Raw genomic sequence first — 17,078 nt, forward strand, 5'->3', positions numbered from 1 at the left:
TTGTTGCTGTAGGAGGGCAGTTAGGAAAGGGCTGTTTGAGGAGACTGACATCTAATCTGAGATGGTAATGCTGAGGAATCAGCCTTGGTAAATCTGAGACAAGAACATTCCAGAAAGAGAAAGTCAAGATGGCCAGAGGCTGTGAGACAAAAACTTGCTCAGTTCAAGACACTGCTGCACAAGGTTCCTCCCTTCCTTCCTCCCTCCCTCCCTCCCTCCCTCCCTCCCTCCCTCCCTCCCTCCCTCCCTCCCTCCCTCTGTTCCTTCCTTCCTTCCTTCCTTCCTTCCTTCCTAACCTTCCCCTTCCTTCCTGCCTGCCTGCCTGCCTGCCTTCTTTTCTTTTTTTTACCTCATTATAGCCAGGGCTAGAGAGATGGCTCAGCGGTTAAGAGCACTGACTGCTCCTCCAGAGGTCCTGAGTTCAATACCCAGCAACCACATGGTGGCTCACAACCATCTATAATAAGATCCAATGCCCTCTTCTGGTGTGTCAGAAGACAGCTACAGTGTTTTTCATATACAAAAAAAATTAGTTAAATAAATCTTAAAAAATTTTGCTTCCCTGTGCCCCAATACTATATCTCCGTGAAATTTTAATACCACAGACACAGTCTATTTCTCTAAGGCAGAACTAAGCTCTGTAAGGTTTCAACCTTTTCTCTATCCCTCAAGAAGCAACTTCTATTTTCCTTGGCACTCAGGTCACATATAGAGATTGACTGGCTTAAGAGAAGCAATGGCAGAAAGTGTAGCTGGAGCATAGCCAACAAAGACCGGGGCAAATACGAGAGTCATGAGAGGTTCACCAATGGTTCTCAAAGGGTGTCTCCTGGACCAACCCCATGTTTAGAAATTCAGAGCTGGGGCAGGGATGCATCTCAGTAGGCGGCATGCAAGGACACCCTTGGGTTACACACTGAGATAAAGATCAACCTGGGAAAAATGAGACCCTGTCTCAAAACAAATGTAGATTCCCATGATGCACTTGTGACCTCTTTCCACAAGGCTTCCTGCATGCTCTAACTCCGATCCACGTTCAAGTCTGAAGCCACTGGGCTTGCACGTTCTCTTAGGCCACAGAGATTGTGATTCCTATGACGAACGCAGGGCAAAGCTGCTGGAGGCTCTGAGGCCTGGAGGAGGCAGTCTGGGGACATTTATATTTATGTAAGGCGAGTCTAGCTACTGGGAGATGAGACTGGGGATGGGGAATGATGGGAGAGAGGGAAGCAATCTAGGAAGTTTGACAACTGCTCCTCTACTGCAAAATGGGAGAACAGTGAGCAAGCTGCTAAGAACCACTGGATTGCACTGAGTGACACGCAATGCCTGGGAATAATTTCTTAGCAATGCTGTTCTTAAAAAAAAAGTAATGGCTTCAAAGGTAAAAAGGAGGAGGAAGAGGCCATGGCAACAACTCTGTAAGACTGTTAAATAAATTAGAGTGAATGTTAGTGAGGGACTCAGCATAAACCCATTTAAATATTCATAGATACCAAACTACATAGTAAGCTCCTGACAAATGCTAAAACTATTCTGATCCGGCCTCCAGTTCTTCCTTCCAAACTTTTACTTGTTAAAGTTGAACACACATCCATCCCACATCCCCTACCTCTCCAATAGATTCCCCTTATTTGAGTCAGCACAACCAATTCAGTGAGCCAGGAAGCTAGTTAGGTATCTCTGTGGTCTGGTAACTCTGTGACATGCTTACGGGCAGCTTCAGGTCAGGGCGAAGGTACCTGGTGTTCTATTCAATTTCCTTTCATTTCCATGCCCCACCCCTAGCCATGGGGTTTAGCTGTTGGGGCCCCAGAGAGTGAAACTTAATGTATAATCTAAGTTTTAGGGTCAGTTTCATGATTAACTCTGGAGTGATGTTATGTTGGTTAAGTATGAAGTGTTTTCTGAGGGGGGGCATTACAGTGTAGGGTTAACAGATGTGTAAGACTAGTGTGCCAGGCTTATTACAATCGGTCTGACCCTGGCATCCCTGAGGTTTGACTGCCCACCCTCAGTAGGCCAAGTAAAAAAGTTAGGTAAAACTATTCTTCCAGTGTGGCCATATGGGAAATCGAGCAAAGAGAGTCAGTGATCCCCCTGTCTGCTTTTAGGGTCCTAGTACAAGGTTTAGGCTTAAACAGAGGATAAGACAGTGGTTCTCAACCTTTAGGTCGTGACCCCTCTGGGGGTCTAATGACTTTTCATGGGGTCCACATATCCTGCATATCAGATATTTATATTACAATTCTTTTCTTTCTTTCTTTCTTTTTTTCTTTTCTTTTTTTTTTTTTTTTGGAGCTGGGGACCGAACCCAGGGCCTTGCCCTTCCTAGGCAAGCGCTCTACCGCTGAGCTAAATCCCCAACTATATTACAATTCTTAACCATAGGAAAATTACAGTTATTAAGTAGCAGTGAGCACTTTATGGTTGGGGGGTCACCATAGCATGAGGAACTGTATTAAATGGTCCAAGCATTAACGCTGGGTTAAAAGGTATGCAGAACCAAGTAGTCCGGGCCAAGCTGTGGTCTATCCATCACCACTGCCTCAGCTCAGTCTCTCCTGTAAGGGGCTCTGCCAAATTATCAAAACAGCATGAGACCTGTTTCTGGGAGACAAGCTCCATGTCTGGCTGGCACCAGACTTCCAGACTTTTCTATCACCCAGGATAAGATTTCTGGGGAAATTCCAATTGTTTGGGCTCCATTGTTTAAATCGCCTGATAGGCAAAGGGAGGCACACACAATTCTACTTAGAATATCTTCATTTCTTCCTGGTCGATCGAACTGATTCTCACAGACGCTGACGAGACCTCGGAGCAAATCATTTAATTCCTGTAAGTCTGTTTTTTTGTTTTTTTGTTTTTAAATCTGACAGACATAAAAGATTACAGCTTCAAGCACAGTTCCCAGACTTTACCATCCACCAAGATCATTACTAAGGGTTGAAATGGCTGTGGGAACGTGCAGCTTCATGAACCATTAAGGAAACACCATTATGTAGACCTCCGAAATATGAGTACAGTTGGCTTGGGATGAACATTGTTGGAACAGGACTGGGCATTAAATAAAACATTTCCAGGCTGGCTGCTCCCAGTACATGCATTATGTCAGTCTCAAATAACTCAGCCAGCCCTGAAGAACACCTCTCCACGTCTACAGATCACATGCAAGTCTGGGAGAGTCTTCTTGAGAAAGGGGCAAAGTTAGCTTCAGAGCTGATCTCAGTCATCTGCCCCTTACACATCTCAACCCCTTCCCCTTTCTTTTTGTACCCAATTTCCTTCACTCTCTGTCTGTGCTGTAACCACACAGGTCTCCTTTTGGATTTCCTCCACCCCATCTTCTTTCTATCTATGGAAACGCACACTGGTTCTAGCAGCAGGGGAGGAGGCAAGGGAGACCCAGAGCATGCTGGCTAGCTAGACTGGCTGGGTTCAACTGAGAAACCCTGCTTCAGTAGACAGAAGTGATTAAGGAAGACACCCGTGTCAATCTCTGGTCTTCACAAGAATATGCACAGAGATCCACGTGCACCTTTACACACATGCGCACCAATAAACATATACACTTGAATACATACATACACACACAGCACACATACACAAACACATAACACACACATACATGCACACACCACACATACACAAACATATAACACAACACAATAAATAAATAAATATATATATAGATAATTAAAAGTATTTTAAAAAGAGGAAGAAATGTTTCACGTCTGACCTTAGTACTTGCCTAATGAAGTGGAGTGTTTACATCTCAGGGGGCATCTGGCATGGGCATAGTTACCTGAGCAACCTTCTATTACCCCAACTCCAATACAGGGATGCTTATAAAACCTCTTCAGATTTACAGATAAATCTGCCAAAGCTGATGGCTGTTTGCATGGTGAGCAGAGCAGAGCAATTGCTCTCTGGTCCCACTAGGGTGATCTTACTCTCAGTGCAACACAAGGCGCTGTACCAGGAGGGTATGGCTACCTCTGGACCTGGGTGTTACCAAAGCTATGATTTCTCCTCTCAGAGGAGCAGTATAAATAGCTTCAGAAGGGAGGGAGCAGTCCCTGCTCTCAGATTCAAAACACCTTCTCCAGAGTCCTGGTCAATGACAAAACACCAGACTTGGAGTGCATTCAAATAAGGGTGGTAGCATTTCTGGGGCATCAGGTTGCTATGGATGTGCCCTCAGTGAAAGAACTAACAGATGAGGTCTTAAAGGTAATCAGGCTTCAGGCCCATTCCTCCCTGATGAAGGAGCTTCATGCAGTGTTAGGTTAGTTTGACAGTTTGATCTTCTGCCCTCTCCCACGAAGGTCCTTACCAGTGTCAGGGAGAAAACAGCAGATTCACTGAAAGGGCTGCAGGAAGTCATCCTTCGGGGAGTGGGGGGGGGGGGAGAGAGAGAGAGAGAGAGAGAGAGAGAGAGAGAGCCTCAGAACCGTGGACATCCATGATCAGGCCTTGTAGTGGGAGAGTATGAGAGGAAATAACTGCCGTGATGCATGATGGGAGTCCTGAAGGGAGAGAGACGGACCCTTCCGTTCTGGAGAACTTTCTGACTCTTGTTTACATGGGGTAAGGTGCTCCATACCAAGCAACCTAGGCTGGCCCAGTCTATGTCCCAAGGGACACAGAGGCCGGCAGATACTGAGGACAGCCATAGACCTATCCTGTAGTCGCAAGGAGGAGGGCTGCAAGTCTACAGCACAGCTTGCTTTGTGTTCAACTCTCTGGGAGCTTCAGGGGTTATGGCCTGATGTCTGGGGGGAAGGAGAAAGGCAGCTAGGGAGCCCATGTTCACAGTAAGGTCAAACGCCGGGCCTCCCAGCCTCCAGCACGGTGAGAAACAGTTCCTGTTTATTGCATTTTAAAAATAAATCACCCACTCTCAGGTGTTCTGTTAGACAAGACAAGCAGACTCACAGGCATCCCATATGAAAGCCAAGGACCTTACCTTTCTCAGGGAGATTCAGTCTAAGATAGCAGACCCCAAGCTGAGACCTCTCACAGTATTGTAAAGTGCCAAGATGAATTTGCAGGTCCCATCTTCCACAATAGAAGCAAAGTGCATTGCAAAGACTCCAGAAAAACATTCTAGAACTCTCATCCCATTGGTTTTGGGTTCAGGTCTTTAACATGGACGGAAAATGCATCCTTAAAATGCAAATACATCCCTACCTACCCTCAAGCCAATACCAAGTCTGCAAAAGACATTCTATAACTATCTTCTCAGCCAGAGATTTGCGAATCTCTGCCCAGTGAATCCAGACGGGTCCACAGGGTCGAGTGGAGAAAAGTCTGGAAGATGCTCTGACAAGGACAAGATACCAGCAGATACACACTGGGATCCAAAGGGACCCCTGATTCTTATTCATGTAAATACAAACATTGCATTCCCTGAAGAACTATCCACTTGCTATACACCGGTTCTTCTGGTAATTTCTAGACACTTTCGCTACATCGTAGCTTTTACTTACTGTATAACCAACAGTGTTCCCTACCTACCTGTGGAGGACATTGTTAATGACAGACAGGAGGCAACTCTATCCCCTCACATTATAAATGGGTTTTAAACCATCCCATCAGAAGGGATCGCACAGTGTGAGAGTAGGAAGGCAGGGTTTACACACACACACACACACACACACACACACACACACACACACACTGCTGTTAGCTACACACACTCAACTCTTCCTTTATCTTTGTTTCTGGGGGACAAGAGTACGTCAACATCAGAATTTCCAAACATATCAGAGAGTCCCCGTTTGCCCAAACAGACCTGATTTGATTTCTCTCTAAATATGCAGGATTCTTATGACTCAGATACAGTGATTCCTGCAAAAGTCAGTTTAATCCTTTGACCTCAAAATCATATTAATTAAATTCTGCTCATCACAGCCGTCTCAAGTCATTGGCTCTAATGCTCACCGAGTGAGCAGTCAGTCAGTGAACTAACAGTAAAGCATGGGTGAGTGGCAGAGAGTGTCGGGGTGAGCGGCTGGCTGTCCTTGCTGACCTCTGGAGGCTCTCCAAGACTCTGTGGCCGTACGTAACACATCTTTATTAATTTAAGCCTGGTGCACATTGAGACTGTGGGATCCTTTGGAACTGGAGTTAGAGATGATGGTGAGCCGCCATGTGGGGATCAGAAATCGAACTGAGGTCTTCCGAAAGAGCAGCAAGTGCCCTTAACTGCTGAGCTACCTCTAGCCAAGTGTCCGATTCTCTTTGCTCTTGTTTCTTGCTTTGTTTGGGGGACAGTGCCTCTCTATCCCACCTGCTCTGGCTGTGAACTTCTGGGTTCGAGGCTCCTCCCCCTGCTTCTGCCTCCCATGTAGCTGGGGTTCCGAGAACATATCACCACACTATGCTGACTTTTATAGAAGTCTGATCTAAGGAACATCAAAGAGTTGGAATAGGTATAGTCACAACCCAATGCTTCCATTTCTTCATAGATAGCACCCCCAACTTCTGCTTCCAGTTAACAGCGGCAGCAATTCTCCATCCCCAACTTCACTGGACTCTGTTGGTCCTACGCACACTGCCACTGACTCTAAGGAACCCGGATCATTCTAGTCTCCTGATTTCCTTTCTAGGTAAAAAGCAAAAACTGGTGAAGAAGAAGAAGAAAGAAGGGAGAGGGGGAGGGGAGGGAGAGAGGGAAGGGGAAGAGAAAGGGGATGGAAGCAAGCATAGAGACGAGCGTTGTTTCCATTTGTAGGGGTGCCAGGGAAGTAAATCAAACAGTTTCGGAGCAAGAGGAAGAGTTTCTGGGCTTCGACAGAAGAGCCTCCGCACTAGTCCCACTCTGCACCCAGCAAGGAAGACAAATCTGAAGCAGGCAGAGGAAAGGCACATGCTGTGTCTCCAGTTCAGGTTTCTGGGCCCTTTCATTGTTTACCCAGTGCTAAATCTCATTGGAGCCTGTTTCTTAGGGACCTGTCTGTATTAGCATACAGATTTCTGCAAGCAATTGCTCTTAAAAAGACCTCCTGTGGGTTGGGCACTGGCGCAGGCCTATCCTTTAATCCCAGCACTAGGGAGGCAAGAGGCAGGCAGGTCTCTGTAAGTTTGAGGCCAGCCTGGTCTGCAAAGTGAGTTCCAGGACAGTCAAGGATACACAGAGAAACCCTGTCTCAAGCAAACAAAACAAAACAAAACAAAACAAAACAAAACAAAACAAAACAAAACAAAAGAAACAAAGACCTCCTTTGTAATGTTGCTCTCAAATTTCTGTCCCAAGATGCTTCTGTGAAAAGCTGCTTTTCCTGCATGGCAGACAGAGATGCTGCAGATGGGGCAGAGTGACCAAAGGCCTTGGAGCCCTGCAGGGGACAGCATCAGACAGATCCGGGATTCAGAGATCTGGACTGCAGGCTGTGCTCGGCCCCTGGCAGGGTACAAACTTTGGAGAACAACACTTCCACTTCTTTGTATTTTATTTTATTTTGAAATGTACTTATTCGTATGTGAGTATGGGCATTTGTGTCTAAACATGATGAGGTGGGCATGATGTGATGAATGTGTGGAAGTCAAAGGACAACTTGTGGGAGTCGGTTCTGCCCTTCTACCATGTGGGTCCTGGGGATCAAACTCAGTTCTTCAGACTTGACGGCATTCTGGGTTTTATTTATTTATTTGTTTGTTTGTTTGTTTATCGTTTGTTTGTTTTACCTGCTATAACCTTGCCTGGTCAGTGATTCGGGGACCTTCATGGTACAGCGGGCAGGAGTGGACATTGGAAGAACCAGGGGTTCTTAACATCAAGGAAAAGTGTTTTCCAGGCACAACGGAGCAGCTGCTCACAGGAACTCACGGCAATGGTGACAGCATGCACGAGGGCTGCACAAGCTCTAGCCACACAAAAATCCCAGCGTAGAGGATAGAAGGAGGACATGGCATCCCAGTGCTGACTGACAAGCATTGGCATTTGGTAACTGCTGCGAGAGGAAGAGTTGGTTTTCTTCAACCTCAGTCACCAGATGTGGAGACCAGACAGAATGATTTATAGGCCTTACTCCAGTTTAAGCATTTCATGGCTTGAGTATACAGTTCTCCTAAATCAGTGGTGTTTGTCTCCCCATGTCACCATATTCTGATGGCCATCAAGCAGACTCTCTGTGGGCGGGCAAAACACCTTCCTGCCTATCCTGTGTTCCTTCCCCAGACTCCAGATGGGGGACCCAGTAAATAGCATACCAGAAAACAGAATGCCCTCTGGCACAGAGATTGGAAGATCAAAGCTTGATAGCCCTGCATGAGTTAGTTTCTGACTTCTTAAAGGGGCTGGGAGCAGGATGGCTTTACTTTGCAAGGAGAATCTCGTGTAAATCAAGTCACGCTAGCTCTATAACACTATATATTCTCAGAATCCAGACCACAGGGCTGCACTTCAGAAAATAACACATGCTTTTAGACATCAGACACTTCTAGGTAGGACCGATTTAGAGACAGAAGACTTGTTTCTAAGGTCAAACCATTATGTTCTATTATGGTGGGAGGTCCCATCAAGGTCCCCACTGTGACATGTTTGTTTCTTTAAGGTTTCTCTCCTCTTACCCGACCCCACCTACTTCCTCCACAGACTTCCTCCAATTCCCCTCTCCCTGCTCTCCCCCACCCCCAGCTTTGCACTCAGCTGCATTAGATAATTTCCTTTCTTTTCTGAAGTCTACCCAGATTTCCCTCCCTTCCCCCATTGCCAACAACTAAGGAAGAAAGGCTGTACACACGACACTGGCCTTTAATGATTTTACCATAACCACATTACAAGGGGGAAAGAGCAAAAAGCTTCCCTTTAATAAGGATGTAAGACTTCCTCCGACAAATCAGAAATGTATATTAATTAATTGATAGCTATTCACAAAAAAAAATGTCATCTTCGAGGTCTCTTCTGTGAGCTGATGAATTCTGGTCACACAGAAGCTTCGCCAAGAAATAGCGTAAAGGTAACGGACAGGATTCAGTCGTCCTGCTTTCCCTAGGCAGAGCAGGGCACACACATCAAAGGGTCCTTTCAGCAAGGACACTAATGAGTTCTAGCACACTAGAACCTTCGCTGCCAAGCTGCACACACAAATGGAGGGAGCCCATCTTGCTGATGAGGTGATTAAGAATCACAAATCAAAAGCACTTCTGTGCTTCGCGCAGGGACCCTTTCCACTGCTTTCTGCAGGATAACTGAAGGAAGGAGCCTGAATCTTTCAAATTACAAAATAATTAAGAGAAAGGAAAGAATAGAAAAACAGTAGGTGGGTGAGGCTGACGGTGACCTGGAATGACACACTCCAGCAATCACTGAAGAAAATCAGGATACCAGCCTTTTCAATCTTTTAAAGAAGCCAAGGCAACATTTTTTTACACACATCAGGAAAAACTTCTAAAAGACGGGGCGTTAAAAGCCGTTTCTGTTAGGATATCATTCCGGACCTTCCCCAGCAGGAGTTAGCAAAGAGTAATTCCTTGAAACCATGGAGAGATAAGCACGTCTTGTTAGTTTTGTTTCTAAACAGTTGGTTTCAGAGATGCTCTGCTTCTAGGAACTGTCCCCCATATAGCATTAAAACCTGTCCAACATTTTGCTCAAGATGCTCCAGGACACTACCTGCCTGCAATTTGATGGTCAGAGACATTCCGCTTACCTCCAATCCATGATCGAGGCTCATTTAAAGGGACTGGCGAGGAGATGCGGGATGCAGGACACATGTATTCAGCGCTGTGGGGTGTGTGTGTGTGTGCCTCTGTCCTCCAACTACAAGCCGGTGGAAGTGAGGACCCAAAGCCCCCGGACACCTTCCGCTGCCATATAATCGCAAGGAAGTGACCTTACTGTTTGTTGCTTTGATTAGAAACAAAAGCCTTTCAACATGAGTCAGGAAAGCAACAGAGGAAAATCCAGCTAAAAAGCCTGCTGTTTCTTTTGGCCTCCTGAAGCCTCTCCTCATTATACACTTTAAACACACGATGACATATTGTGTCCTGAATTCTCAACTCCATAAACAATGTCTGACAGGAGTTAAGAATTGCCCAGAGATGGGCTATACTGGGTACCATTCAAACTCCAATCTGGCTTCCCGTCCTATGCATATTCTGGGCTAGCCTGGGGATTTAATGTATGGAATAGAGTATTTAATGAACTCTCCTTCTCAGAGACATCACATGCCAATGGCTTTTCCACTCAGGAGTAAATGTGGAGCTCCACAATGAAAACATCAGTGTCATTCAACATCAGGCACACCAGGCACAGAGTGTCTTGGCAGGCTAACCATGGACTCAGAGAGGGCTTGTTACATCATTTGCATCTCGCAGAATAATTTACCAGTGGAATTATTCATGGGCTAGGGAATATTCAAATTATGCTATACTTCATCGTAAAATGAGAAAAACAGGAAGAAATGTAATTAATCGACTTGTTTTTCTTGGGGCAGTTGAGAAAGAGCTCCTAACATGGTACCATGGGTCTTCCATTTGAGGACTAAGAGCCTTCTGGTAATATGGGTGAAAACCCAAGTTCTGGAGTTAAAGGCACCTTGATGTTTGTTAGTGGTTTGTCTTTGAGAAAGCTATTTGCTCTTTTGTAGAACAGAGACAAAAATCCCCATGTCTCAAGGGTGTTGGGGGAGGTAAAGGAGATAGCACAGGTTGGGCCCTGGGAATCCGATGGCCACAAAGTGTCAGGTACCTCAATACTGAATATGGCTGCCTCCATACCTGTCAAGTATCAGAAATGGCTTTAATATCTTGTCTTTTCAAATATTTACTTACTCTTACAAGAGACCGGGGAAGACCCAGCCAGAAGCCAATTTTATTTTATGTGCGTTGGTGTTTCGTCTGCATGTGCGTCTTTGTGAGAGTGTCAGAATCTTGGAGTTACAGACAGTTGTGAGCTGCCATGTGGGTGCTGGAATTTGAACCATGGTCCTCTGGAAGAGCAGCCAGTGTCCTTAACCGCTGAACCATCTTTCCAGCCCCCTCCAGAAGCCAACGTAACCAACAACAAGTTTGAATGCAGACAGAGGTCACACAAGCAGAAAACGTGACAAAGAATTTACTCTAAACTTAGTGATTATTGGTGCGCATGCTTTCTGACAACTGGAAGAGCTGGGAGCTAGAACAAGTTGCTTAAGCACTCTAAGGAGCCGTGCAGTCAGTGGTGTTGCTGAGGAACCCACATACACATGCTTAGAATAAGTGAGAATGTATACAGAATGCTCTGTAATGATGGCCCTGGGGACATTGTGAGTCTCAAACAGTCTGTGCCCAAGTGAAGATGGCATGATTATGAGGGCTGTGAAGATAACGCAGAGAGGGACTTAAAAAACCTCAGTGCCAATGTACACATGTAGAAGGGGGATAAAGGTAAAATCTTGGGATGTGGGAGAGTTTGCCACACACAAAGGCCTGGGTTTACTCTCCAGCACCATGTTTGCAAAAAGCACAGTAGCTGTTACCAGTCCTCAGATTATTAATTAGACTCTGAAGGCTTATAAGTATTAGATTACTATCTCATCTCCGACTTTAGTGTTCCAGGAGTACTCTATAATTGTTTAGAGTGACAAAGGGACTGGGATGGCAGCCTAGAGCCACCAGGCCACACCCTAGCAGGCAGCTGGGCTGGAGGTAGGCAGGCTTCGCTGACAAGGTCTGGATGGCTAGATTAATGGATGTGTTTGTATCCAAACTCTTTCTGTTACTGAGTATATAGTTTCCACTTCAACTTGTGGATGGAAAGATTCTCTGTAGCATGTCACTTGTGAGAGGAAAGACAGTGTGACTTGGACATCCTTAACCAATTGCTCCATGAGGCTCTGGATCCTGGGTGTTATCAATGCAAGGTAGGATGGACTCTAGGCGTGATGATAGGAGAAGTGTAGGAACAGAGCATGCTCAGAGTGGTTCATCCCTGTAGCGTTAGGCTATCACACAGGCATGGGGTGGCCACTTGGGAAACACTCCTAGACAAGTGGCATTCAGAGACCAGGGGTGAGTGAAGCCCACTCTATCTGACTTGATTGTTCTTCCTGAGAGGCACCCAGTTCTGGGGCAGACTTAGCCTGTCCTGTTTAAGAACCCCATCTTAGTTCATTTTCTGTTGCTATATTACAGATAGGCAAATTTATAAAAAGAAGTAAAGGTTCATCTCATGGTTCTGGAGTCTGATAAGTCCTAGGGCATGTCATGGCATCTATAAAAAGTCTCGCTACATCATGGTGTGAGCATCATATGCACAGAGACAGAGTAAGCTTACTCACTTGGGTTTCTCTTCCTTTTTGTTCAAAGCCAGTTAATAGCATAATGGGTACTCCACCCTTATGACTTCATGTAGTCCTAACTACCCCTCAATCCCCTCCTCCAAATACCATTAGCACAGAGGTTTAGGAAGTAAGCTTCCAACACTCAAAGACTGAGGGGTCGGTAACCCACAGCAGAATCCCTGAGCAAGCAAACTGACATTTTTGAATGGTTCTAAACAAAGATGGGCATCTGTGAGGCAAGACTATGGAACTTGCATCGTGGTGGGGATGCAGGCTCACATACTGTGAACTTAGTTCACAGGCTGTGGACTCAGGCACGTGCCCTGGGGGCTTTCACTGTCCCCGGAAGCAAGATGAAGGAAAGCACAAAGAGTTTAGGGGGAAAATATATATAGATAGCTCCAGTTTATTTTGAAAATTTAGTTATTTTTGATTTTATATGTGTGAAGTGTTCTTCCATTATGTATGAGCACCATATGGGTGAAGCACCTTCAAAGGCCAGAAGGGGGTGCCAGGTTTCCTGGAACTGAAGTTAGAGGCAGATGTGAGTTGCCATGTGGGTGCTAGAAGCCCATCCTGAGTCCTCTGCAAGAGCAGCAAGTACTCTGAACTGCCGAGCCACCTCTCTACTCCTCAGGTCTCTCTTTGTTTTAAAGGACCAAGCACACGCACGCGCACACACACACACACACACACACACACACACACACACACACACACACACACACACACGGGACTATAGGGAAATCAACTTGGAAAACATCATGCTCCAAGCCTCAACTGATTGGACTTTGTGGCTCTGGAGGAGGGAAATGGGTCTGATACCCGACTGTCTAGGACCAGCATCTCTTCCGTATATACTGTCTTCTGTTCTTCATTGTTACCAACCTGAAACCACTTGGAGGGCTCATTTCATTCATTACAAGGACAGTTACTTTGGCTGTTCACAGGGTGCCAGGCACCATCGCTGGTATCATGGGTGCTCAGATTTGCATTGTGGGCCCACAGGATCCCATGCTCTATGTAAGGCTTTATTTCTTTACTACAGTTCTTTTGTTCTCCCTTTGAGACAGGATTTCTCTGTGCAGCTCTGGCTATCCTGGACCTCACTCTGGAGGCCAGGCTATCCTTAAACTCAGAGATCTGACTGCCTCTGCCTCCTAAGTGCTGGGATCAACGGTGCGCAACACCACCACCCAGCTATTACAGTTCTTTTTTTTTTTTTGGTTCTTTTTTTTTTTTTTTTTTTTTTCGGAGCTGGGGACCGAACTCCGGGCCTTGCGGTTCCTAGGTAAGCGCTCTACCACTGAGCTAAATCCCCAGCCCCGCTATTACAGTTCTTAATACTACTGCTATTATTTTTTGTTGATCGGGGTCAAAGTCAGGGCTGTGTGGATGCTGGGCAACTGCTCTTCTTGTTAAGTACATCTCCAGCTCTTGTATTTTTGAGACAGAGTCTCAGAAGTCTTGCCTTGAATGCACAACCCTCCCTCTGCCTCCCAAGTGTGGGAATTACAGGTCCTGCCATGCCTGGCTCCTGTTGAGTAAGACTTGTGCATTTTTATTTTGCATAGGGCCTTTCTGCCTGGCATTGTGCTGGGGGGCAGAGGCCAGTGAATGAGCAGGAGAGGCAGGGGATATGACCACAAGTCATGATGAAGAGGGCCGAGGACCCTGCCCAGGGAAACCGCTGAGCAAGGCAGGAAGACAGGCAAGGCAGGCGAGGGCCGCTGCAGGGACTTGGGCTGTGTACAAGGCATCTCTGTTATACTCAGGACGACGCGGTTAAGGCACCTGGGAAGCTCTCAGCAGCTACTGAATGAAAAAGAACTTCTGTCTAAAAAGGAAAATCACCAACTACAGAAAGTGAATTCACAAGTTCCTAAAATTGGGGCTGATAAGAGCACCGAAAGTTTATTTAAGGTCTCCCTGAGATCACATGCTGCAGCCGTTGGACGGTACGCTGTGTCCAGGAAAAACTGCTCCGATGGAAAAAATCTGTTACTCATGTTCTCCTCCCGGCAGAAAAGAGGGAACTTTCTTGCACTGGGCGGGTTCCTGCTTTCTTAACCACAAATGGAAAAGTCGAGGTGAGAAGCCTGGGGGAGAGAGGCAGGCATGCCCGGGGTTCTCATGGCTCTCATAGCCAGAGGTCAAAGGCACGTGCGGCCTTTCAGACACTGGACACAAACTCTGTAAAATCTAATAACTTCCTCATGTTTGGAAAAGTAAAGACAAAAGCGCCTTTGAACACCATGTTTGAAGTCCACTTCACACACAGGACCCAAGACCCGGAGCACTCAGTGCTAGGAGCCTCCCAGTTGGGGGTAAGAAAACAGGCTCTGCACCCAGAGTCCAGCGTCCAGTAAGGACTTTCAGAAAGGCTGCACAGACAATGTGCAAAGAAAGTGGCACGACTTTCCATGCAGCTTCCCGTCTCACTTCCTTCCTGGCTTTCTGCAGAATCTGATTTTTTTGCTCTGTTTCGTTTTCCCCTTTCTCTGCCCCTTTACAGAGCTTTGAAAAAAAAAACACAAAACTATCTCCTCCTCCTCTCCCTCCTCCTCCTCCCCCTCCACTTCTAAAACAGGGGTCTTTCTATGTAGCCGGCTAGCCTTAAGTTAGAGTTACTCCCGCCTAAAATGAACTTTTTTTTAGATGAAGGAAGACTTCAGGACACACACAGTGGCTGACTGGCATCACACACTGTGTCCACCCAGTCTCTGCACGCACCTTTTAATCTGGCCACTCTTGAGACACGGAAATCAGTAGCTCTCAGTCTGTGGCTCTTGACCCCAACAGGGTCATATCCTGCCTATCAGATATTTACACTACGATTCGTAATAGTAGTAAAATTGAAGTTACGAAGTAGCAATGGAAAAATCTTATAGTCAGGGGGTCACCACAACATGTGGAACTGTGTTGAAGGGTCACAGCGTTAGGAAGGTTGAGAGTCACTCGATTATCCCCTCCTTTCTGTCCTCTGGGCCATCTTAAGTCAAATCTTCAACTTCAGGTAATTTTGTCTGTAAAGATTTCAGTATAAAAGATCATAACATTCTTTTTTAACATTAAACCCAGATAACTAAAAGAAAAAAATCCTCAATATCTTTAAGATATCTGTTAAGAGTTTAGATTTCTAATTGAATGATATCTTTTCTTATTTGCTTATTTTATAGGTCTCACTATGTAGTACAACTTGGCCTCAAATTCATGACTCCCCTGCTCCAGCCTCCAGAGTGCTGGGATTATTAACATGTATGACTGCATCTGCATCCAAATCTTCCCTTCTCACTCTCACTTTCCATCTCTGTCTCCTTCTTCTCTCCCTGAGTCAGGGTCTCTCGATCTCTCTGTGTGAGCCCTGGCTATTCTGGAACTATCTATGTAGAAATGTTGACTTTGACCACACAAAGATCTGTCTTCCTTTGCCTACAGAATGTGCTGGGATTAAGGCTGTATACTACCATGGCTAACCTCATTCCCCTTGCCCCCACTTTGTTGGAAATAAGATCCCAAACCAGATGCCATAATTTGACACTGGTTCACATTTCTCTCAGATTTTGGGTAATCTATAGTACACCATATGGTTATCTATTTACTGAAGATGTGGAGCTGTTTAGCCCATCAATTCTCAGACCACCCAGGCTTGCTGACTATGTTTTTAAGGTATCATTTAAAACACTTCTATCTACTGTGGTTCCTGAAGGCCTCTGCTTTTGGCTAGATCATTTGATCAAGACTCCTTTAGATCCTGTAGCCTGTGTGTTCTTGCATTTGGAAGGATAGTTGTTCTCTTATGGTAGAAAAACCAATAGTCATGACCATGGTAATTTATTTAATCAAGGACGTCAACGTGACAACTTTCTAATTCTGCTAGCTCTATTCACTAGGGTACTTCAGTGTGGACAACTCTGCCTTCATCTGCAAATGGGTGATGCTCTGTTCAATGTTTCCGAATGACTGGTCACCCAGGAGTGTTACCCACTAAGGAAGGACAAGCTTTGTGTTTTACCCTTCCTTACCTGTTCTTAAGATACCTAGTTATACAACTGCTCCCCTTCCTTCTGACCCAGACATGCACCACCTCTTTCAGTGTTATGCAGCTGGGGACAGAAAGATCACTGGAGCTTTCTCCTCACCAGCCTGGCTCTGTTTGGCAAGAGACTCTGTTTCAAAACGATAAGGCAGCAACTGGTAGAGTAGAACACCCATCCTCCTCCTCTCTGTATCTGTACATAAATGTGCTTGTATATCACACACACACACACACACACACACACACACACACACACACACACACACACCAATAGAATTAGAATTTATAGCCAAGACATACACATATACCCTATTCATTAAATCCATGGTATAAACAGCTACCAAGATAGAGAACACATCTAGAAAGTTATCTCTGACAATTTTACAGACGTGCTTCAGATTTACGCCAACAGAGATTGTTTCCGTCTATTCTAGAATTTGATTAATCTGATTTAGAGATGGGTTCTTTTAAGCATGGCTTCACACCCTGAGCAAAGTGTGTGTGTGTGTGTGTGTGTGTGTGTGTGTGTGTATACATGCGTGCGTGCATGTGCATGCACTCAGACATACATATGCATGTTTACTTTTCTTCGATATGCAAGAGCTAAGCAAACAGATTATAGGACAACTGTGTCTTTAATTTTTTATGAAAATGACAAATAGTCCCCTCTGCCAACTGTCTTATCTATCAGTTTACTCTCCTGCCAGGTAATAAGGACAATCTAGTTGTCCCTTATTATCACCAGAACTTGGTGTTATAGGTCTCCT

The 17,078-nt window shown here is 45.5% G+C and overlaps 1 protein-coding gene across 4 annotated transcripts in view; it reads right to left on the reverse strand.

The window, feature by feature from the left end:
* The window catches only part of Frmd4b (FERM domain containing 4B), a 326,883-nt gene that overhangs the window by 149,393 nt on the left and 160,412 nt on the right, over window positions 1–17,078 (reverse strand). Inside the window, exon 1 of one of the 4 annotated variants that reach the window (XM_087656094.1) lies at window positions 9,660–9,771. Within the exon in view, the coding sequence (XP_087512220.1) occupies window positions 9,660–9,683 (24 nt within the window). The 5' untranslated portion in view covers window positions 9,684–9,771. 4 annotated transcript variants of the gene reach the window in all.

Source organism: Rattus norvegicus, chromosome 4, assembly GCF_021556685.1.
Source record: "Rattus norvegicus strain SHRSP/BbbUtx chromosome 4, alternate assembly SHRSP_T2T, whole genome shotgun sequence".
NCBI lineage: Eukaryota > Metazoa > Chordata > Mammalia > Rodentia > Muridae > Rattus > Rattus norvegicus.